This window comes from Triturus cristatus, chromosome 7 (assembly GCF_964204655.1).
Source record: "Triturus cristatus chromosome 7, aTriCri1.1, whole genome shotgun sequence".
Classification (NCBI taxonomy): Eukaryota; Metazoa; Chordata; class Amphibia; order Caudata; family Salamandridae; genus Triturus; species Triturus cristatus.
This window is the reverse complement of record NC_140590.1, coordinates 632,678,795-632,703,191: the sequence shown is the minus strand read 5'-3', so window position 1 is coordinate 632,703,191 and position 24,397 is coordinate 632,678,795. Positions and strand designations below refer to the sequence as shown.

The 24,397-nt window shown below is 44.1% G+C and overlaps 1 protein-coding gene across 1 annotated transcript in view; it reads left to right on the top strand.

The window, feature by feature from the left end:
* SMURF2 (SMAD specific E3 ubiquitin protein ligase 2) overlaps positions 1-24,397 on the top strand; it is a 1,110,500-nt gene that overhangs the window by 221,251 nt on the left and 864,852 nt on the right. The window contains exon 2 of the mRNA XM_085617253.1: positions 19,402-19,440. Within this exon, the coding sequence (XP_085473379.1) occupies positions 19,402-19,440 (39 nt within the window). The remainder of the gene's footprint in view (positions 1-19,401; positions 19,441-24,397) is intronic.

Sequence of the window (24,397 nt, the reverse complement as noted above, 5' to 3'; positions counted from 1 at the left end):
TCATCGTGATATTCGTCATGATTCTCATTGTGATCCTCTTCTTATCCTGCCCTTTGCTTTCGTCATCTGGAAGTCCAAGAGGTCGTTGACCTCCTACATGTTTTATGTTTTCTTGCTTTTCCTTTTCATGCTTTGAGCTTTTGTTGGGTGTTTGAAGCCTTTATTGTGTTTTCTGTAAAGGAAGAAGATATGTTGTATATATGTGCTTGCTTTGTTATGGCTACTTTGGGTCAGTAGTCCATTCTTTGTGTTTGTCTCCTCAACCTCCCTCACTACCCATGAGTGTTCTATCTGGTATGTGAATGTTCTAGTCTTGGCAGTTGATGGTCTGGTCAGCTAGCGAAGTGCTTTATCTCTGCTGTGCTATCTTAATAAACCTATCTTGTAACCTGAAGACGTGTCCTGATGCCTATCTAATCTACTTACAACAATGGACCTTTATGCAAGTCCCTTTGATGCCAGGGAGGCAAGGAAATTCAGAATGTTGACAATGTCTTTCCCCACGGGATCCAGAAGTCTCTTGTGACACTAGCCCAGCCATCTAGGCCATGCCAGTTTGTAATGCTTGATGGTGCTGTCGGGCCATGCTCTTGAGAGGAGAGGCGCAGCCTGTCGCGTAAGGCCCGGCTCTTTCCAACGTTCCCTGTAATCTTTCATGCCACTAGAGATGGAGATCCTGGAATGACCAAATGATGGGGATTCCCCTCCGGATTTTTGAGGAGATCTGAAAACAGGGGTAGAAGAATTATAGACTACCAAGAAAGTTCCAGTAGAACTGGATGCCAGACTTGCGATTTCCAAATCTGAATCACTAGGATGATGTCAGACGTCTGTCTCCTGACCTGGGACGAAAGGAGCATGATCTTCATGAATGGAGGAAAGGCGTACCACTGTTCTGGTTTGCCAGTCCTGAAGGTACGCATCCGTGTTCAAGGCCTCCGGACCCCAACTGTAGTACCTTGGGAGTTGGTGGTCCAAGCGAGAGGCAAAGAGATCCACCAAGGACGGACGCATCAGTCGTGAAGGGCTTGAAACACCGATGGGTGTAAGCGCCAAAGGCTCGTGTTCTGAATGTGACGGGAGTGCCAATCCGCTGCCGGATTGGAGATGCCTGGGAGGTGTGCCGTCATCACAGACTTGATTCTCCAAGCTGTAGTCTCAGAAACCAGATCCAAGAGCTCCTTGGAGCGGGTCCCCCCAAGATGATTTATGTAGTTCACTGCTGCCGCATTGTCCATTTTGAGAAAGATGCAGCACTGTGTCCGGTTCTTGGTCTAGCACCGGATAGCGAAAGACCCTCACTAGGTGTTTGAGGTAGTTAATGTGTATGGATCTTTTTTTGTGAGGACCATCTCCCTCCTATGGAGAAGTCCCCACATCTCGTACCCATTGTGAGCCACTTGCATCGGACTCTAGCACTAGATCTGGCAGCAAACCGAAGATTGCCCGGCCTTTCCATGCCTCCATATGTGCCAACCACCACTGAATATCCTCCTGAGCCTCCTCCGAAAGGTCAACTATTTTTGAAGTATGTGAGGCCCTTCCTGATATGAGCAAACACAAAGCTGATGGACGGAGTGTTGAAACTTTTCAGATACTCACCCAAGTCACAGATCTGGGTTGAATCCATCATTGTTCTTTAGCTCACTTCGCCACCCCAGTTCAGACCCAGCCATATGCAAATCAGTCTTGACCCTGTCCCTCATGGGATCAGTCCAGCCAAACTGCCAAGCCATGCTTGAGATGAGTCCTTCAAACTTTTGAGGGCCCAATAATGAAGACGGCCTAGAAAAATGGCCTGCATGGAGGATGACAAGTCTCACCATCTGTCCAATCTGTCTCAGGGAGGTGGACGGTTGCGCCGTGAGGTGATGCAACTCGTGTTTGATCTTGCTCACCTTCCGGTAAGAGAGGCTGAGGGTGGCCTGGACCAAGTCCGCCACAAAACCCAGGAACACCAGGGATTGAGAGGGAGTAAGGACTGACTTGTCCTGATTGATAATGAAGCCTAGCAACTCCAGTAGAGAGACCACAGTCTGAAGGTGCATTGACTGAGCCTGAGGACACTGGTTCAAGAAGAGGATGTCGTCGAGCAAGATTATTAGACGTATGCCCTCAGAATTTCTACCACCAGGCGCATTACTTGAGGGGGGAAGCACCACTGGGCGGAAGACATTCTAAAAGGGAGCATGGTGAATTCCAACGTGTCCCTCTGCCACTGAAACTGTAGGAAGTGCTGTGAGGGGGTGAAGATTGGGATTGTCAAATAGGCATCATTTAGATTGAGGCAAGCCATCCAGTTGCTGGGTTGGAGGAGAGGTCCCTGAGCAGGTGGAAACCTTCCATTCTGAAATGGTGGTAAACCAACCACTCGTTGAACTCCTTCAGGTTGATTACAGGTCGCTGGCCTGCCGTTTGTCTACCACAAAGAGATTGCTTTAAAAAAAAACCTTGGATGCAGGATTGTACGCACTATGGCCCCTTGCATAGAAGCTCCATTACCTAAATATCCACCAGCTCTGCATGTGCGGGAGAGAAGACCAAGGGATAGGAGGATTCTCTTGGATGGGGCAGCTGTGAAACTCTGAGGGACCCTCGTACTGTTTGGAGGACCCAAGCATCAGAGAAAAGGGACTCCCAGTTGTGGACGATCCCCTGAAGTCTCCCTCCCCTCCCCACCCCAACAGACAATTTCGAGGAATTGGATGAACATTCACCTTGATTGGTTCCTTGATTACCACCACCCAGTGGCCTCCTCCCTGGACCTCTGGATGGATTGAAGTTCCCAAATTTGGAGGCTTCCTGCTACTGCCCTCCCTGTCCTTATCTGCTGGGGGCTGGGTGTTGTGTGTGGCCGGCCAAACGCCCCCTGCTTCAACCAGCCCCAGAGTAAACCCGGGGATAAAATGGATGCCTGGACCTTGTCCAGTAAATTGAATTTCTGCACAGACTTGCTGAGCTCCCGAATAAACGGGTTGCCAAACAGCACCCCCTGGATGACGTGGCCTGCTTCGGAAGTGGCAAGCTCCTTCAACTTGAGGTCAACCCTGATGAGGAGCGACCTATGCCTCTCTATAGAGATGTCGTGGTTCGCGTTCCCCAGGAAGATGTTGGCCCTCTGAGCCCAACCTGATAGAACCTGGGGGGGAAATCCATATCCTGGACGCTTTGGCATCCTCCATCATGTTGAGGATGCGGGTCAAGGGGCCTGCAATATCCAGAAGATTCTCCTTGCAAGCCAGGCTGGACCGGTCAATCCCCTTCTTGGGGTCACAAGCCCTAAATAGTCTTCCCTCCCAGTGAGGGGTTTGAAGCAGTGCTCTGCATACTGCAGTAATTTCCTCTCCAGGGGGGCCTCTGACTGTAACACTGCCTTTGAAATGGAAGTGCCCATGACCTTGCGGAACTGGTCATCTATGTGGAAGTAGGTAACACTATCCTCCTCCGCAAATGTTTCTTCAACATTGCTCATCTTGATCAGGGGCAAGGAAAAGGCACAGGTAGGTAATAACACAATTGCTGGGATCCCAGCTAATTTAAGAGGGTGTATATAGAGGGTGGGGGTCTCCCAGCCCAAGATTGAAGACCAGGACGCCAAATACAGGTTACCAGGGCCTGTGGGCACCTTGCATCCCTTGCAAACTATGGGGTAAATGGAGTTGCCTGGGTGGTGTTCTTACATGTAGCAAGCACTGAGAAAGTACAGACCCAGTCAGTGTGTCACGGTCCAGGCAAAACGGGGTTTTCAGACTTACAGAAACTGAGCATCCAGCCAGCCACGCTATGATCTGAAACTCTGACAGCAGTGGACGGTTTGGGGCAGTAAGACACATTGGACATTTGCAACATGAGGCTCTGTCTAGTAGTCAGAGGACCATGGCGCGCTGGCCCCAGTAGCCGTCGTGCTCTTTGAAGAACGAAGCGACCGCGGAGGAGAAGCGAGTGTTGCAGCGGCGCAATATGAGCATGAAAACACAATAGAAATGCTCAGAAAACCAATTTACCAAGCAACCCTGGCAATTTTACATGCAAAAAGCCCATCAATAAAGAAGTAAAGAACCAGGCAAAAGGAGAGGGCAATTAACTTGGCTGCGGGAGCAGCGGTGAAAGAGGACGACGCGGCTGCAACAAGGGACTCTCGAGATGCTATGGTGCCAAATGATTGGACAATGTTTGTGTTTGAACAATGACTTCTTCCCTAAGGGTTGTGGGAATTGAAGCCTGTTATTGTTTTCTCTAATGGATGCTGTTAATAAAAAGTGGAGAAAGAACAGCAAATTGCTTGTTTCCGGTTCTGATTCAGAATTCAAATCTAGTTCACAACAAATGAGGCTTTTACAGCACCACCTCCTTGCAGAATTTACTGGGTGAAATTATGAAGCTACAACTTGAAAACTTTTTGGATATTGCCTGTCCTTTGTCTACAGACGGATTTCTTACATAGTGCAATGGCTTGCTGTAAAATAATTTGAGACGACCAGATTTAAAATGAATAAACACAAAGGATTTATTGAGGTTCCTACACAGTTAAAAGGTATGAGACTCCTTCTCGGTCTCTGATTTCTGGTATTGCTCTTCTGAAATTCTCCTTTCCTCTTCATTAAGGCGTTTGTAAACTCTCCTCCTTCTTCATTCTCAACACAACCAGTCAGTCTTGTGTGTGGAAATATCACACACCTTCAGGCAGTCTCTGATAAAGCATCCCTTCCCGGGAGATTTAAACTCCTCTTTGGTACTGTGGAATATACTGTGGGTCTTGGAAATCAGAAATCGGGGAGATCTCAGTAAAGCAGCCGGGTCTGCCACATCTCTTCTTGATCTGAAGGAGAATGTTTATATATGATAAAGTGTTTCTGATCCCACCCTGCCAGTAATTTCGGATACCCGATTGGCAACAAATTCTCCCATTCCCCACCCTCTTCTCTTCCGCCACTCAGGATTGGCTGGATTAGGGAAAACTCCACCCATCTTCAAACTGTATTCCTTGTTTCCTGTTTGCCTACCAGTATGGCTACCGCTAGCATTTCCCTGCCTCTCCCATCTAGACTGCAGAATGCTAGTTGGGTCTGGCACCCCTTCTTCTTGTACTGTTCTGTAGTGAAATAATTGTGTAGTAAGTCCTCTCCATAGGGGCCCTTTGGAGAAGAACCTCAACCACCATCTAGGTGCCCTTTCGCACTGGGTGACCATCTGCTTGGCCATCTACTTGGCCAGTATGGGTCACCCTAACTGCCGTGATGGTCCCATATAAGCCTTTTCGACAAAGCAGTCTTAGTGTCCCAGAAGCAATCCTTGGAGCTCGAGTCAGCTTACATGGGTGTTCCTGCATCGTAGTTGTTATGGTAGGGTTCACTTTGATACACTTTCACAATGCTTTAAAGGTAGCATGTGTTGTACCAGAGCTGTAGCTAGAGCGTGTAGTTATTATTTTCCTTTTTTTCTCCTTTTTTGTCGATTAAATTTGGTGAAGTTTACGATGTAGGTCCCATGGTTGTTGTGCCACAGGACTCAAGCTGTACATCACTGATGAGGCCTATTTAGGGTGAAACTAGACTGCTGTTCCTTGTGTTCCTGTCTGGAAGTGGGCTTGTTATGGACTGTTCGTATCGGAGCTGATTTGCATATGGCTCGTCTGCCTAGAATGGCAAATCTGGTTAAAAACAATGGATTGACATGTAGCCCCAGCAGTTGCAAGTATCTGTGATTAAGCCAAGCATTCCTTCCATTTTTGTTTTTTGTTTCAAAAAGCTTAAACTGTACATATCAGCTGATCAGCCAGTCACAGATGCATTTGTAGTGCGCCCTGTTGAAGCTCTCAGAAGGTGGGGCTGGATAGCTTTAATTCCTCTGTCACACCTCAGGGAATCTGTTGGGCCCACAGCGCTAGATATCTAAAGGTGAGCCACCACTGGCCGCTGAAATCCATCTATTCGCAGACACATTACATCACAAATATCTTGGTGATGCCTGTACAGGACTGCAAGCTCAGCAAAGGACTCTAATGCAGCCCTTTGAAAGTATGCATTACTATCAAGTAGAACAGCAATGTCTTAAAATAAATCATGGCTGTCAGCCTGCAAATAACGTTTTCAGGCGGGAGCTATTGAATCATATGTCTGTTGATTTAAAGAAGTTGCTAAGCTTACATAATTGATAGAGTAAGTTAGTCAAAGATCTATATTCGCTACATTTCTGTAGCATAAAAGCACGGATAAAAAAACAATTTTACATTAAAAAGCCTTTCCCATTCGCTATTATTTCGCCCCTTTTATGATGGTCCATGAAGAGATTTTATTTAGGCATTTTTTAAGGTGTTCACGTTTAGCCATTGTAGACCAGTGATGTTTTTGCAACAATTACACTGTCCTCTGGTTTGTTATTCCATAGCACTTTTTATATGGCGTGTTTTTTAAATAAGGGGATGTTCACTATGCTGAATAACTGTGCAGTTATATATGGTATTTAAAGATATCTTGAGCTGCATCGCTTTGGGTCACTGTAATGCACTGTCAGCGGAAGTCTTTTTTGTGTGATTTTATTGGAATGATTACATAAGTGAACCTTATTTGGGTGGGAAGTGGTGTTCGTTTTTGGGAAAGGCTTTTGAACGTAAATTTGTCTTTTTTCTGTGCTTCTCTGCTACAGAAATGTAGCGAATAAAGATCTTTGATTGACAGAGTAAGTTTTGAAGTGGATGACATAGCGATCCACTATGTATAAGATTTTGTAGTGTCAAATTGATGAGAACAATTCTAGTTAAAGGTTTTAAATGGATTATCTAAATTAGGTAAAATGATACTGAGTGTTTTCATTGAAGCCACATTTAGCTACATGAACGTATTGGTGCATCTTATATGGTTTTATATCTGTAGAATATTTAGTTCTTTTAATTTATTGATGGCTGATTGCATCCCCCTCCCCCCCATATTTTATAAATTTTTACAATAAATATTTTGTCTATACAAATACCTTAACAAAGATTAATGGTTAATTATCAAAGGCGAAAGAACGAGATAGGACCCTAATGCCTTCCTGTACTGTGCTCTCAATTACGTTTCTGCAAAAAGCTCAAAATCTGCCTCATTTGACACTGTTGACAAGGAACATAATGGAAAGGCTACATGAGTCCATTTGTTTGCTTCTCTCCTAGAAGAGAAAATAGTGATGACCGTTCATGTGCTGTCTGAGACATATTGTGGCCTTACCAAGTATTTATAGCAGGGGTTTGGAACTCACCCATTGGTTAGCTTGCCTGCAACTATCGTTTGCCTGCTTCTTCATGTCCCAGCTTGTCAATCATGTGTTTGTCCCTTTAAGCACATCCTAATTGCCATCTCTTTTGATTGGTTGGCTTCTGTGCTTTCACTGCTGGTTTTTCTAGCACTACAGGTGCCTGTGTTTTCCAGCTGTCTCCCTTCTGTAGTTCCTACCACATTGACTGTGCTGCTGTTTGCCACACTTGTGTTTCTCCTGCCTCCTCCATGTTGCGCTTGCCCTCTTGAACTTCCTCCATTGCTTCCTCATCAGTTGCTTTTTCTCGCCCTTGCCTTGTGTATTGTTGCTCCCATCTCTCCCACCCCAGCTCTGTTGTTCCACACCCCGTGCTCTAGAAAAACATGCTTTTGCGCTTCCTTTTTTTTTCATTTACTAAATCAGTATTCGAAGATTAGCTAATAAATAAAGAATTGTGTCATTTTGTAGGCATGTGTGGTGCATGTGGCTACAAAATGATGTGATTGCTGCGTCAAATCGTCTTTTATAAAAAAACATTGATAAAACCAATCATTCTTAAAGGTGAAACCAATTGGCTTTGCCAGTGCTTTTCTTCTGTCGGGGTCAAGTTTTGTACATCTGAATGTTGTGTACCACCTGTGTCCCTACATTTGTTCAGTGTCTTTCTGCAGATTTACGGTTAGACATTTATCCTTTTCTTTTTTCCTCCCAGTGTTCGTTGAAATAAAAACTTTGGATATTATTCTGGGTCCTGGCATTTCTGTGGAATCGCATGTTAAAACAATTAAAAATGATCACGTATGATTCTTTTTTTTTTTTGCCCGACTTCAACCTTTGCTGGAAGGCAATGACAGGACCTCAGTTACTGTGGCCAAAACCGTTTTGAGATGGTACTAGTGCAGTGAGTTTCGGAAAGTCACATACCGATTTCAGACAATAAAATATGCGGCAGCACGAATTATGTTTAAACTGCTTAAGTGAAATTCTAATTTTTCAGAGTTGGCTGGCTCCGTTGACCCCTCTTTATCAAGTGCATTTTTAGGTCGAGGACCGTCCGGTCTGCCGAAGGCAGAACCAGAAGTCGGAGATTTAATGTTTCTGAGAGTGGCTCCTTAGCCCGCCTCTCTTTTTGCCTCTCCTCCATTGGCTGGCTTCCTAAACGGAGGCCAGCCATTGGAGGAGAGAGCCGTCCCTCCAAATAGGCTCCGTCTTTTTCAGATTCGGGGGCGTGTTTCGTGCTGTTCTTTCCACTTTTTAGCAACGCCCTTTTTTAGGCGTGTTTTTCTCTCCTCCTGCCAATGGCAAGAGGAGAGAAAAAGAAACACGCCCCCGAATCTGAAAACGCCACTGCGTTTCTCCGAGGCATTTCTGCTTTGCCTCGGAGAAAGGCAGTGGTGTGCTTGCCTTTTGCTCTGCCTTCTTCCTGTATGTTCCTTCAATAAATAAAGGTATTATACTGTAAAAGACGATGGATATCCTGCCCATCACAACAGTAGACCTATTTTCCGTATTGACTGAGAACATATTAGAGTCCGTCACTTAGCAGGGCGAGGTAGTCTAACTTTTTGTGTGCTTAAGTCAGAATGAACATTATGAACACTACCGTCTTGGCATGCGACCAAACTCTATCGTCTGAAAACATGTTCCTCCTAACAAGTTATTTCTTCTTTTTAGCTCTTCCAGGCTTTAGCCACCCAGGTTCACTCTTTCAGCCAGCAATAAATCTCGCAAATAAAGTCTGCTTGCAATTTACGGGCCGCGCCGTGCCAGAATCAATTGCCGTATATTCACCAACTCAAAGCATCAATACTTACCTACCGTCTCGCGACGGAGGATCTTCTATAAAAAGATCCGATATCTCCGCTTTGCTTTTTCGACTCGAAAGTACTTAACCAATTGAAGGCAGAGGAAGCCAATCATAAAGCTCGCTCGTATTGAGTGACAGGCAATGGGCAGTAGTGGAACGGGCAGCATATCTGCACCGCCCCAAGAAGCCAGCAATTGGTTCAAAGAGAAAGATACGGACTCATTGAAGACGGCCCACTTTCCCAGTAAGAGTACCGCCCCCGCCGACAGGAAGTGACCTTTAAGTCGCTGGTGCACGAGGGAACCATTCCAGGCTGCGTGCGCTGCCGGTCGTGCAGAAGGGGCTCTCTGATAGGCTGACATCGGGGAAGTCAGACCTCTGTGGCAGGTTTTAGGGCGGGGCGTTCAGTCTTATGAAGCTCCGTGTATCTTGATGCCTTATTTCCCTGTAAGCGCATGTGCATGATGATATGCATGCGCACTAAAATATTCTCTTTAAAACCTGTTTTTCACAACTCCCCAGTCGCTCGGCAGCGGAAGGTTAGCAAATAACTTCAGCATTCGATAGCTCTGTTTTGATGCTGGGAAGCTGAGAGGCCAGACATGTATGTCTGGGGGATACACTTTGTATGTGTGTGGCTCTGTGTGGGTGGTTCTGTATGTGTGTGGGGTTGGCTCTCTCACTAAGTCACTCTCTCTCCCTAACTCACTCTCTCTCTCTCACTACCTCACTATCTTTCACTACCTCACTATCTCTCACTATACTACACTCTCTCTCACTAACTCTCTACCTCACTCTCTAACTCACTACTCAACTCTCTTTCTCACAGCAACACAATATCACTACCACAGTAACTATCTCTCACTCTAACACACTACTTAGAAACTTCACTCTCTCTCTATCTCACTCTCTATCACTACATCACTATCTATTTCTATCTCACTCTCACTACCTCACTATATCACAACACACTCTCTCAAAACTTCACTACATCACTCTCTCACTACCTCGCAAATTCACTCTCTCTTTCTAACTCACTAATTCACTCTATCTCACTACCTCACTCTCTCTCTCTCAAATACACTAAGTCACTTACACTCACTCTTTCACTACATCACTCTGTTTCTATCTTAATACCTCACAACATCCCTCACTACCTCACTCTCTTTCACTACCTCAATCTTTCGCTATCTCACAACATCACTCACTGTTTCTATCTCACTACGTCAGAAAATACCTCACTCACTAACTCACTCTTTCACTACCTCACTCTCTATCTACCTCACTCTTTCACTACCTCACTCTCTATCTACCTCACTCTCTCACTACCTCACTCTCTCTTTCAATACCTCACTCTCTCTCTATCTCACTACCTCACTCTCTCTCTGCTAATGCAATAGGTATCACATATGCAAAAAAAAACTAATGCCAATAGAAATGACAATGCCATTTATTTAGGGATACAAAAATGATAAAAAAATAATGAGCAATACCAATAGCTCTACCTATAATATTGCCGAGACCATTGCATTGTAAATGCTTGTTTTAAACTTGTACTGCAATGCATTTGTTGTTGCATCTTTTAATCAAAAACATGTTAGTCTGGACAAAGCTGCCATGAGATAATATATGGAGACAATTATGAGCCTGTGATTCTTGAAAGCGTTGTCTGAGGGTAAACTCCAACCATCCTAGGTGCAAAACTGTGTAATCGACATCTGGTGAATTTGAGACTAGATCATAAGCTGCTACATTTATGCAAGGAACAATTGTATGTGACTTAGCTGTGAAACAGTTTAGCACTGGTAAGTCTTTTGTGCTATAGAAATGTAATGATCAGTTTGTAGAACCGATCATCCTTTGTCAGACTACAGAACATTTAGGATATAGAAGCAGTGAAGGGGGGATACATATACTATAGAATAAACATGCTTTTGCGACTCCAAGAAAACAACATCCCTGCTCACCCAAAAGATATCCAAGTGCTGGTCAAGTCAAAAACAAAACAAAAAAACCCACAAAACGGCCAGCCCTAGAGTGATGTATGTACATGGTGCTCATGGTTCACCATGCATGTATCATCGTTGTATACATCGATTCCACATGGAGAAGGAATCGAAGCAGTTGAGTGGATCCTGTTGAAGCATGACTATGAAGAAACATTGAAAAAAAAAAATTTGTTAGAATTATTGCAATTTAGTCTTTATCACAGCTATTTTTCTTGGAAACAGTTTTTGTTTACAAACAACGGGTACCTCCATGGGTTTTACTGGGGCACCGACGTATGCAAATATTTTTATGGCAAAGTTCAAAGACACACACATCTTACACAATCATTCATGGACAGAGCATTTGATTATGTATCTTCGATACATAGATGACATTCTGATATTATGGAGAGGGTCTCGGCAACAACTAGAAAATGAGTTATTCCTGCTGAACAACTGCCATCCCCAAATCAAATTCACACATTCTATCAATTCCACGACCAGCTACTATCTGGACATTCTCATTGAAAGAAAAGTAAACTGTCTAGTTACGAGGGTGTATAAAAAACCCACTGACAGGAACAATGCTCTGCATTATCATGGTTTTCACTCACTCACTCTGAAAAACAATTTCCCACTATCACAATTCATCAGGGTAAAAATAATTAGTTCAGATGATATCCAGTGTAAAACAGACATTGAGGAACTATCACAACAATACGCCACGAGAGGTTATCCATCTAAAGTTCTTGATGTGGCAAAACAAAAAGTTTCCAAACTAGACAGATCACAGTTTTGAGAAAATCTGTTAAACTTATATCGACTAGAGAGGTTTGTGTTTTGAAATATTCCACAGCAGCGACAGCGATTAAGCGTAGCATATTAAAACATTGGGAGATCATAGAGCAGGGACATGATTTTAAGGAAGTCTTAAAGGGGCATCCAATTTTTGCGTTTTCTAGATCTAAGAACATTAAGGAGCTCTTGGGAAAGATTCAGGACACTCCGATACAGTAACACTGGGTATGCGGAAATGCCATGACTGCAGTCACTGTGGCAATGTGATCGTAGGTGACAAATTCGCATACCCACATACAGGGAAACAAATTAAATTGAAACATACATCTGATTGCAACACCAGTATGGTAATATATGCTATCAAGTGCCTGTGTGGGTTAGTGTACGTTGGGAGACCTACCAGGAAAATTAAAATCAGAGTGATTGAGTATAAAAGTATGATCTGCACGGCTAATGTGAAGTCATGTCTAGCATTAAACCTTGGGGAAAAAAAACACATTATACCTCAGTTGCGTTTCACCATACTGGAACAGATGTCAGTCTTGCCGCATGTTGATGCTGTCAGGCATTTTGCACAAAGGGAAACATTTTGGATTCCTTGTGGGTTGAATGACAACATTGAGTTTGCATGTTTTCTGTGAATTTAATTCTATTCTTTTTTGGCTTTGCACACGTAATTATTTGTGCATATCACTTCCAGTATCCTAAGGTACTTTGATTAAATCAGTTTACTTTTCTCTAAAAACACGCAGAAAGCTTCAGTATATGTTTTGGTTTGTTGCGTCCATAGAAGGCACATGGGCACTTTTTTTTAAGCATATATAGCACATAATGGGATTGTCACTTTGTATTTACAGATAAGTGGTTCATGATAACTGGATTTTGTATCATTACTTTAATACCAATGTTTTGCGCTGCTATTCAACTGATTACATAATACTGAGCCATGTTTTATTCTTCCTTTTTTGCTCATTCTGATATATTTTCATTCACTTCGATACTTTTAGTAGGACGTGTAGTCTCATTATACAGGGGCGTGATTCTATCGTAAAAAAGAGACACCATTTTTATTCACTTTTTTTATTATTGATTATTTTTAGGTCTCGTCTGACCCAGCGCATGCGCTGATCTGGCGAGACTTATTGAGAGGGCTCCAAAAAGTGCCACCAGGCCAGCCTAGAGCTACAGTGCATGTGCGCCGCGGTTTACCGCGATTACTTTAACCTTCACGGCCGCTTTGATATTTGATCGCGATCACTTTCACTTTTGCGGCCGCATGGCCGCTTGGCATAGCCAATAGGTCTCGCTTTTGGGACCTTAAAAGTATTTAGTTATGCAACTGTTGCATGGCTAAATACTTCTAAGGTCCCAAAGGCGTTTGTTGCGTTTGTTGCTGGTTGCTCGGTATTTAGAGAGTCTGTCTTTCGCGCTCGCATCGGTAAGTATCTTCTATTTTTAACGGCGGTTGCTGTCATGCACAAGCAGGAAGTTAAATGCTAGAAGGATCAGTTAGTTTGGACACAACGTGCACGGAGGAGAGAGCAGTTATTTGGATTCCTGAATTAACGTTAGAACTAAGAGTTTGACATAATGGGTGTCATTAGGGTTTTGGCAAAGCTAGGCAACACCGTTTACATGGTCATCCTTTTGTTTCAGTTTGCGTAGCGCCGAGATTAGAGGGAAAGGAAAATTACAACTGCTCGAAGCCACAAGCCGGAAGTAGGTGTGTTTTTATGGGTTTTCGCCTGCATTGCTTTACCGGTAATACATGCTTGGCTATATACATTTTTTTTCAATTAGCTTTTTGCAGTGAGCACGTTTGATAGCCTGCGCAGTGCAGGAGTTGTACTATTTCGTTTTTTAGGTCTCGGCTGCGAAAGGCTGCGCTTGCGCAGTCTCGCTCCGAGATTTAATGAGTTGGAGTGACTTTGAGAAGAGGGGCTTGCACCCGCCCCTCTTCTATCCTGTTCTCCATTGGCTGGCCTCTTAAATGCTGGCCAGCCACTGGAGAAGAGGTCCAGTCACTCCGTTGAAGCCCCGTCTTTTTCGGATCGGGGGGCGTGTTTTTTCGTTGCTTTTCGCAGGGCGTGTTTTTCTCTCCTCCAGCCAATGGCAAGAGGAGAGAAAAAGAAACACGCCCCCGAATCCGAAACCGAGGCTGCGTTTCTCCGAGGCAGTTCTTCTCTGCCTCGGAGAAAGGCGGTGGTGTCCCGGCGTTGCTCCCTCACCTTAAATTGATTGACGGGAGAGTTGTGTTAGATCTAAATCTTCAAACAGGTAAGCTGGTTTCTATAACTATGGTTTTATGCATTAACACTGTTTGAGCCCTCTCAAGAACTAGGCCTTCCACATTTTGCAGTAGAGTTGTATGGTTTAACTGGAAAAAAAAAACACATCACAAGAATTCGCTTGGCATCGTCCGGTCAAGGGCGTCACTGCAGCCAGTTTAATGTGCACAGAAGCTCCTGCCTCAGACATTTCCAAAAGAGTAATGGCATACTGAGCAGCTCTGGTGTCGTTTGCCAAAATTAATGCTCTAAAGGCCGCCCCCGGGGCGCTCATGCCAGTGTTGTGCTCGCAGGGTTCGCATGCGCTCTGTGTTCCAGGGGACCGCCATACCGCTGGCGGTGGATTGAAGCTTGACACGTCCCAGCTCTTAACATTTTAACAATAGGTGGATACTTGAGGTCAGAATAACTGCTTCTTTCTCCTGTCGCTCTACGACTTCCTTTAGCCCCCCGGCTGCAGTATCAGGGCGGCCTGGCAAGTAAGGACACGGCCCTGCAGCCTGCCAGCCACCGACGAGCTGGCTACCCCTGCCCGACGTGCGATCAGACGCGGCGTTTCCGTCCCAGGCAGCTGCCAAACACGGAAGAGGAGCTGTAAAACCGGCACATTGCCTCCAAAGCCGAGCCCTGGGCACCGGCGGCCCCCCGCGCTCAGCAGCGATGTGTCCACCTCCATCCAGCCCAGTCCCAAGCCGGGGTCTCATTCAAACGCGACTGACGCCCTGAGGCACCTGCAGTGATGCATTAATCAGTTTGCCTTTGTTGAGCACCACTATACAACTCTCTCCCAAAACAACGCGACACAACTGCACGGCCCTCCCCCATCCTCGCTCCCTCCTGCACTACTAAGAGCACTGCAAATAGCCGGCACCTCTCGCATCGCAGCGCCACACGATCCCAACCCCCAAAATAAACGTCACGCCGCTGCACCGGGACATTCCTGCCGGACCGTCATCACTGGGGAAGATGAGCAAGGGGGTGGTGTGTGAGGGAGCCAAACAGGGGAGGGCACTGCAGTCTGGAGTTAAAAGGCAAAAAATGAAAGGGTTCGGAGCTTTAAAGCAGATTTAAGCATAAGCTGGAGTTCTGCACAACTGATGACTATTAACAAAAAAAACGCCTCCCAAGCATTTCGTGTTGCAACCTGCACGCTTGTAAATCAAGTCCTTTGTGAGACTCGCTGGAACAGAGCGCCCCGGGGCTCTGCAGAATACCAGCCGCAGAGGTAGGGGCGGCTGCTGCTGCTTCTCTGGAGGTGGGGTGGTAATGAGACAGGGCATTTACAGGGGGGCCCCTCTTCTTCCAAAAGCCCATGCCGCCACCAAGCCGCACTCGGGGGGAATTCCCCCCCACCGCCCCCCAGCAGAGACCATCCCCAGCCCCCCAGACGGCTTCGGCAGAGACCACCCAAGACCCACCTGAAGGCAGCCAGAGAGCCTTCCCACCCGAGGCTGGAGGAGATATTCCAATAAAAACTTTTGCGCTGGCATTGTTTTTCACTTATGTTGACCCATCGTCCTAAAAACTCTTCGAATGATTCCCAGGCAAACGCGTGTATATACATACTTTACTGCCCCGTTTCTGATTACTATGGGGTAATCAGGCTGTGTCCGGTGGGCTGTGCTAAGAGATCAACTCTCAGCCCCTCCCTTCTCCTGGACTCTTCCTTCCCCCCCCCCCCCCGCACCCTACGCTCCTGCCTGGGTTAAGTGAGACCCTCGGGGTCCCGGCGTCAATTTATTTTGGAGGATGCCCAGGTGAGTCAGCAACTAAATTCCTGATCTTTATCAGCAACAATTTAGTTTGTGTTTAGAGCTCCGTAACGGAGCCAATAATAATTATTTAAATAATGCTGTATTAGAAATCGTAGCTGTCTTTCATTGAAGTGTGTGTGTGTGGGTGGCTGTGTGTGGGTGGCTGTGTGTGTGTGGCTGGCTCTGTGTGTGTGTGTGTGTGTGTGTGTGTGGCTGGCTCTGTGTGTGTGTGGGAGGCTCTGTGTGTGGGAGGCTCTGTGTGTGTGTGTGGGAGGCTCTGTGTGTGTGTCTGGCTCTGTGTGTCTGTGGCTCTGTGGGTGGCTTTTTTTGTAGGTGGCTATATGCGTGGTGGCTCTGTCTGTGTGTGGGTAACTGTGTGTGTGTAGGTGGCTCTGTGGGTGGCTCTATTTGTGTGTGGGTTGCTCTATGTGAGTGACTCTGTGTGGGTGGCTCTGTGTGTGTGTGGGTGGCTTTGTGTGTGTGGCTCTGTGTGTGGGTGCAAATGCAATAGGTCTCGCATTTGAGAGGGATTAAGCTGTTGACATTGTAAATGACAATGCCGTTTCTTTAAATGTTTGAAAAACAAAAACAAAAATAATGTCATGAGCAATGCCAATAGCTCTAACTTTAACAATGCCGAGACCATTGCATTGTAAATGCTTGTTTGGCATCCATGCTGGTGAGTTTTCCTGCGCATGACAGGTTACTACTTAGCACGTTTTTTTGAGTCATCTCGTGTGTTTGGGTGACGTTTCACATCCTTTTCATTGGATTATAACTTTATTTCTGTACACGGGGTGTTCTCACACTGCCCATTCTGCGTGTTTTTACTGTCTTTGGGCTCTAGTTTTAATCCATCACATTTAAATAATTACGTCTGCATTGAGCGTTTTACGTTTAATGACGACCGGTGTTTTGGTCTGACACTGCTTGCATCTCACTCAAAACTTTATTGAATTGACGTTGTTTTTCATTACAATGTGAATGTTTGAAATAGATGGATTGTATATATATTTTTAGTGTACCCCTGATGAAGGTGCCCGCATCGAAATGTATTGGGAAATGTTTTGATGCCATTTGGATCAATGAAGATATGAAAATATGAAAATAAAGAAGAACAGTGTTTTGATCTGTTACCACTTTGCTTTGTCCTTTTGATTAAGAATTTTTCTTTTTGGACTTGTATTGCAAAAACGTTTGGGTCATCATCGTTGGATGAAATTGTTTACATTGGTCACAGATGAAATTGTGAAGTAGCTTGACAACTAAAGAATGTATTAATTTGCTCTTTCCTTCATATTGTTTTGTAAAATCACCATATTTTAAAAAGTCACTGAGCACCATATTGGGCATGTTAATAGTGCGTCCTTATTGCCAAACAGGTTCTGTTTGATTTGTGAACTTATTTAGTTCCTGGCGGGGGCTAGTCAGTCTATGTTAAGGCCAGCACTGGTGATAAATTGTATTTGATTATTGATGAAAAAGTTAATTATATTTGTTTGAAAAAGATTTAGATGGCCTGCACTCCTGAATTTTAGAAGGTTCAGACTCACCATGCATGTACACATCTGTCGCTTGACACTGCCGCAGACTTTTCTTTTACTTTAACTTTACTACTCTGTGATAGTGGACACCCATCTTGGAGCAATAACTTAACAAAAATAAAAGATGGCATTATCAAGAAAGGAACTTCAGATTGAATCTTCCAGCTCACCTCCGAACACCTCCCCCCAAATACAGAAATAAAAAGAAAAGGAACATCTAGGGACTTGGATGAACGGGGGTTGGTAAGCAAATGAACACCACAGAGTGGGATGATGCAACTGTGAGCAAGGAGAGGTGGGAGAGAATGGAGGAGCCAAATGGGGAAAGAAGTGCAGCTCAGGGACGTGAGAGGAAGCAGCTTATGGAGAGAGAGCAAGAAAATACATGTACTTCCTCGTGGTACCAGAAGCAAGAGAGCTAGTAGTTCCTGGATTGTAAGCAGTGGAAGGATTAAAGTCCTCCATTCAAAAGGATGGGTTAAAACTCCAGGGGAGAGTCAAACAGAAGAAGGGGAAATACATATTTCGATAAAAAGCAAGCAAATTAGATTGACTAGACAGCCTACAAATGATCAGGGGTATGCTCACACAAAAAGACCACTGTGAGTGTTGGTATTGTAAATAAATAGTTCCTTTTACAATAGACAGCTAAAGCTGTCTGTAGGTGTGGCCTAAGAACAGAAGGGAGATTGCTTAACTGTGGGATCACATCATATAGTGGTGGGTTGAGTAGAAGATCGTCAGAGGAATGTCACAGTTGATTGAATGAAGGATGTGCCAATAGGGCTTGAGCTCTTTTTGGCGATATAGTTTATCCTTGGATTGGCTGTTATTTTTAAGAAAATGGCAAATTTTGAAATATCATAAAATATAATTGCCCTATTAAAAATTAGTGCTAGTGGTCACGCGGGTATATAAAGTTGCAGCTGGTAACAAGAACAACAATTTATCATTTGTTAAAGCTTACATTGTACTTCAGAGTCTCTATGAGGTTAGTTGCAGAGCTTTTTCTTGCTTATAAAGGGTATTTTAGTGACGCATATCTTTTTGGTACTTTTTTGTAGTTTTTATTTTGTTTGTGTTTTGCTGTACTCATGCCAACTATTTGTTGTTGCATGTCGAGACAGCATTAATTTGAGAATGCGAGTGTTCTTAGTAAATAAATTGACTATTCCTCTTTTAAAAGGTAAACGCATTCTCGGACTATTGTGTCCCATTGTAGTTTCTTCTGTGAAATAATAATGTTTCGTGGTAATAAAAATCTGAACCAGTGAATGAAAATACCTGGTGAGGGTTTATTCAAGCTACACGTTCACTATTAACCATTTTTTCTTTGGTTCGTCGATGTGTAAACAAACCAGTGTAGTTATATACTTGTTAATAATGTCAATTATTGAAATAAAGTAATTTTAGTTTTATCAACTATTTTTGTTTTCTCAACCTTTTTATCTTTTGGAACAAATAACTTCATACAAGATTCTAGCTATACCATTTTTTTCTCCAAGCTTTCTGCTATAATTCATTTTCAATTGTATTTTCATGGACTTGCAGTTTTCAACAGATGTGTTGCCTCATGAGTGTACAGATTACTTGCACATCCCTGGATATATGTGACCAAATAGTGGGAACGTTTAGAAGCTCAAATTAGAAGTTTTACTGTATGAGTAAAGAGACTCTACTTTCTTCAATCTTTTCCCCTAAATAAAAGTTAATTCAATAATTAAACATCAACCAATTTAACGAGTGATGAGAACCCACTAGTATAAACATATAAAGTCTGCGTTCCACCAAACGTGTTCTCTAGTAGGATCTCCTAACACAGATTACCTTTACCTCGATAAAATAACGTTCTCCAACTATGGAAGATGTTTTGAGTAAGGTAGAAGGCAACAACCATTGATTCTTTGTATGTGCCTGTCACTTGTTAAGTGCACTTCAATGTATTCTAAATTATACTGTAAATTTTATTTTTATTTTTATTTTTTGCAGTGCTGTGTGCAAAGAACCTGGTGAAAAAGGATTTCTTCAGTGAGTATTCTCTATATACATGCCTGATGTTTTATTATCAGTTTGGAGGATGTAGTACATAATTTAAGTCGCAGTTGCCCTTGGGTTTGTTTTTTCAGTCCCACAGTTTAAAGCTTTGAATGGAATGACGCCACAACTCGAGGCCTCCCTAGAATTGCGAGTGGAGAATTCTCTGGTAGACAGCTTTTTGTTTTGAATTCTCTCCTCGAGAGGTCGAAGATTACAGTTTCAACAAATGTTGAATTTTCTGTGTGACTTCATTTAATTTCTTGACTCTGAGATCTTTTGTTGTTAGTTACACTGCGTTGCTTTGAGGAGTTGTTTTTCAAGTGTTATTTCTGCTTTTGTATGCACTTGTTTCTTTTTCTTTATAAAAATTTTAACCCCTTCACTGCTAGGCCTCCCCCCTGCCTTTTTTTCGCGCTTAGACCCCTGTAACTTTTTGACCACATAAGGTATCCACGCCAAATTTGCGTCATTTTCTTCCAACATCATAGGGATTCTAAAGGTACCCAGGGTTTGTGCATTCCCCTGGAGGGGACCCAGAAATTAGCCAAAATACAGCTAAATTTTGTTTTTTTGGGGAGAAAAATGGGAAAAAGTGCTGCAAATAAAAGCGTCGGGGTTTTTCCCCTGCAAATGGTGTCAAAAAAGGGTTTGTGGGGCTGAAATCACTATTTTCCCAGCTTTTAGGGAATGACAGACTTTTGTCAGAAAACCCAATTTTTTTTTTTTTTTTAGATAGTTTTGGCATTTTTCTGGGACATAGCCTATTTTTGCTATTTTTTTGTGCTTTCCACCTCCTTCCAGCTAATGGTAGAAATGGGTATGAAAGTAATAATGGATCCTGGAAAGCTATTCATTTTAGTAAAGTAGACAACATTTTGAATTCAGCAAGGGGTCATTTGTGTAGATCCTTCAAGGTTTCTTTATAGAAACTAACAGTTAAATATAGGAACAATTGAAAATTAGTTGAAAAAAACAGCCTTTTGTGTCAACGTTTTCACATGTATCTTCTTCTAATCATGACCGCTCTTTGAAAGCAATATACCGTTACATCCGCGGGACCTTACTGGTTGTGGAGATATATAGGACGTGTAGGTTCATCAAGAACCCGACGAACCCAGAGCCAAAATCTGAGCAGCGACTTGCAATGGTTTTTTATTATGTACTGGGTATATATCAATTATTCTGGGAATATGTATACATGGAAAAATTAGTATGAAAGACACCTATGTATTTCTGAAATGGGAACAAAATATAGAGTTTAGAAACAGTAGCTATTTGCACATTTCCGAAATTGGGAATACTCATACTAGCATGAGAATTATCAGTCATTTTTCAAAATGACTTCTTTTTTACACACACTCTTTCATTTGGAAGGCAGAAATGCATTAAAAGTCAATAGGTAATAGCAGTTGCTTTACAAAATGCAAGCCATACCTCGCTGGACTCCCCCGGGTGTCTAGTTTCCAGAAATGTGTGGGTTTGGTAGGTTTACCTAGATGGCCGCCGAGCCCAAAAACTCATGGGACCCCCCCTTGCAAAACCAGGTTGGTTTGTGATGGGTAATTGTGATGTCACATCAATAGGTTTTGGGCCCTTCCCTGCCGCGGGTACTTGGCCCATCCATGCAAGTGAGGTACCATTTCTATTGGGATACTTGAAGAAATGCTGTGGGGTTGGACATTTGGTGTTACTTTCTGCAGTGTGAAAATTTGAGCGCAATAATGCAAGGAAAATGTCAGTCACATTTTGAGGTTTGCAGGGCATTGTGGGTAAGATAACTTGTTGGGATCCACAAGAGACATCACCATGTACTCCCATGGGTGTTTCGTTTACGTAAAAATCTACAGTTGGTAGGTTATTCTTACATGAAATGTACACCTTGGCAGAGAGACAAAAAAGACGAAGATTACTGCACAGCCATCTATTCCTCAAGCACACACACATACTGGTTGGATTTGGCATGAGGGCGAGCGATGGTTCAGTATATATAGTTGTATTAACCAGAGATTTCCCAAAAAAGAAATACACTGTTAATATTTGAAAGGGCGAGAAACTGAACCATTGACTCACAGCTCGTGAGCTGTAAAGCCACGACAAGGCACCAACCTCTTTACAGGCCATTCATACACCTTTCATACGTGTGACACATACAAAAACGTTCACACCGCTAGCCGCGGTCCCAGCACACTGCAACACTCACATCAGCAGACAGCGCCGTTCAAGGGCCCATCACTTTCACACGCCCGCATTCCTGACACAGCAACCACACTAGCTCACGAATTGCGTGGAGTGGCGCTTAGCTAGCAGTGTGTGTAGTGACCAGCAGCTAGTCACTACTCACACACCGCCAGCCGAGCGCCAGTCCATGCACACCGCCAGCCGAGCGCCAGTCCATGCACACCGCCAGCCGAGCGCCAGTCCACGCACACCGACAGCCAAGCGCCAGTCAATGCACACCGCCGGCCAAGCGCCACTACACGCACACCGCCAACACATTTCGGATTTTTTTATACAAATAGGAAAACACAAAACAAATTGCAAATAGATACAAATCTACTAACACAAAATCTGAAACGAAATACACTACACAAATGCCAACCTTGAAACTGAACAAAAAATATTAAACAATGGAGACAAGGCAGTTCACTTTACCACTCAAGGATGCTCCCAAAAATTATTTTGTGTGTGGTACATTCTAAAACAAGCAGGCACACACAGCCCAGGGTTAGGACACTCGGGGCAGTACATACGAGTCTCCTTCCGTGTACCTCTTTGCCAAAAGACTCTACATCTCCTACTGGGAAAGTCTTTTGAGGGCGTGGGAGGAATGTGATAAGGAAAGTGGCGATCTTTCAATCTAGGCAAAACCAAAGGAAATGATGGACGGAGTGTTGAACTGGGGGTGAGTGTTTGCAATGTTCAACACTCCGTCCATCATTTCCTTTGGTTTTGCTTTGTTCGCCATAAGTTGGCAGCGTATGCTCAGACGTGAGTCCCTTGCACCCCCAGTCCAACACTCCGTCCATCATTTCCTTTGGTTTTGCTTTGTTCGCCATAAGTTGGCAGGGTATGCTCAGACGTGAGTCCCTTGCTCACTTTGCCACTGGATTCAAGCAAGCCTGGCTGAAGACGGCTGAAATGCCAGAAACCGGTCCTAGGAAGCTTGTTTCCGGTCCAGGGAAGACATGGCTTGGCAGTTCGGGCTGGACTGTTCCCATGAGGCACAGGGTCAGACTGATTTGCATATGGCCATGTCTGAACTGGGGTGGGAGAGTGGGCTAAAGAACGGTGATGGATTAAACCCAGATCAGTTGACTGGGGGTGAGTGCTTGCAATGTTCAACACTCCGTCCATCATTTCCTTTGGTTTTTGATCTTTCAATCTAGCCACATCCTCCACCACTCCAACTCTAGGAACACTTGCCTGTTCCACTAAAACAAGGCAGCCTATTACAGACTCCTGAAACTTAGCAAACGTCCTCTTTGACTCAGGACTAGAATCCTTGAAAAAAGCATTAAAGGTTGCCAAGTGGAAAAGATGGATAGCCAACTTCTTATACCAAATGTAAGCCTTATGAAGAGCAGCGTAAGGTTCCAACCTCTGATCTACTCTGTCAACACCACCCATGTGCCTATTATAGTCTAAAATGCACACAGGTTTTCGCGCTTCAGCAACCTGACCCCAAACAGTCACAGGTGAAGTGCTTTCATCATGGATGGTAGTCAGCATGTAGACATCTCTCCTGTCTGAAAACTTCACAGCTAGAAGTTCCTCACAACGCCACGCACTGCACTGTCCCCACACAAGCTTTTGACAAACAAGTTCTTTTGGGAAACATTTAAGTTTAGAGCGGATTGTGCCACAAGCAACAGTGTCCACTTTGGCCAATTCCCTGAAGAACCGCACACCAGTGTAGAAGTTATCAACATATCAATGGTGACTTTTGTTAAAAAGTCCTCTACCAAGTTCCCACACAATTTTCTTAGTCACTCCAAAAGTGGACGGACAACTAGGGGGGGTTAATCCTGGATTCCTTACCAGTGTACACCCTGAAATTAGAGACATATGCAGTCCTACTGTCACACAGCATGTACAGCTTAATTCCGTAGCATGCCCTCTTACTAGGAATGTATTGTCTAAAAACCAAGCGGTCCTTGAACAAGACCAAAAACTCATCCACTGCTATTTCTTTCCCTGGAGCATAGATCTCAGAAAATCGATCTACAAAGTGATCAGTGACAGGCCGAATCTTAAAAAGACGGTCACACTCAGGGTGATCTTGTGGCAACGCTAAACCATTATCGACAAAATGCAGCATCTGAAGCAGAAGCAAATACCTATCATGACTTCCGGAAATTTAGCCTTTGCCATCAAGAGACTAGTAGACCAATATAAAGACATTGATGGCTTCCTTAGCAAGCCCATCAAAAAAGTTAAACCCAAGAACTTCTTCATCTCTTCCAGATTTGTGGGTGTCCACCGGGTAGCTCTAGAATGGGGTTTAAGGCTGGCACTGTTGTCCCTCAAAAACTGTTTGGCAACCAAATTAGTCTGCTCAACAATCTCTGCCAAAAACACATCGTCCATAAACAACTGAAAAAATTTTATCATGAAAAAGTTTTCTGTATTCACTCTACACCCTGTAACACCAGTTAAGTCTGGCAATGCCGGCTGCACCATGCCTGGGGCAACCCAGAGGTCATCACTTCCAACTGGAAGCCTTGCAGCCCCAGGCTGCAGCCCAGATACCTCTTGGCGCACTATCGGCACATCAATGTCCTCCTCTAACACAGGCACCTCATCTGCACTAAGAGTAGCTTCATCCGCACTAAGAGTAGCTTCATCATCCGATGAAGCCATGTGGAGAGAAAACTCACTGCCTGAATCTTCCCCTGCCTCCTCTGCCTCAGATGCAGAGTCAGTCTCTGAACCATGGTCAGAGGAAGAC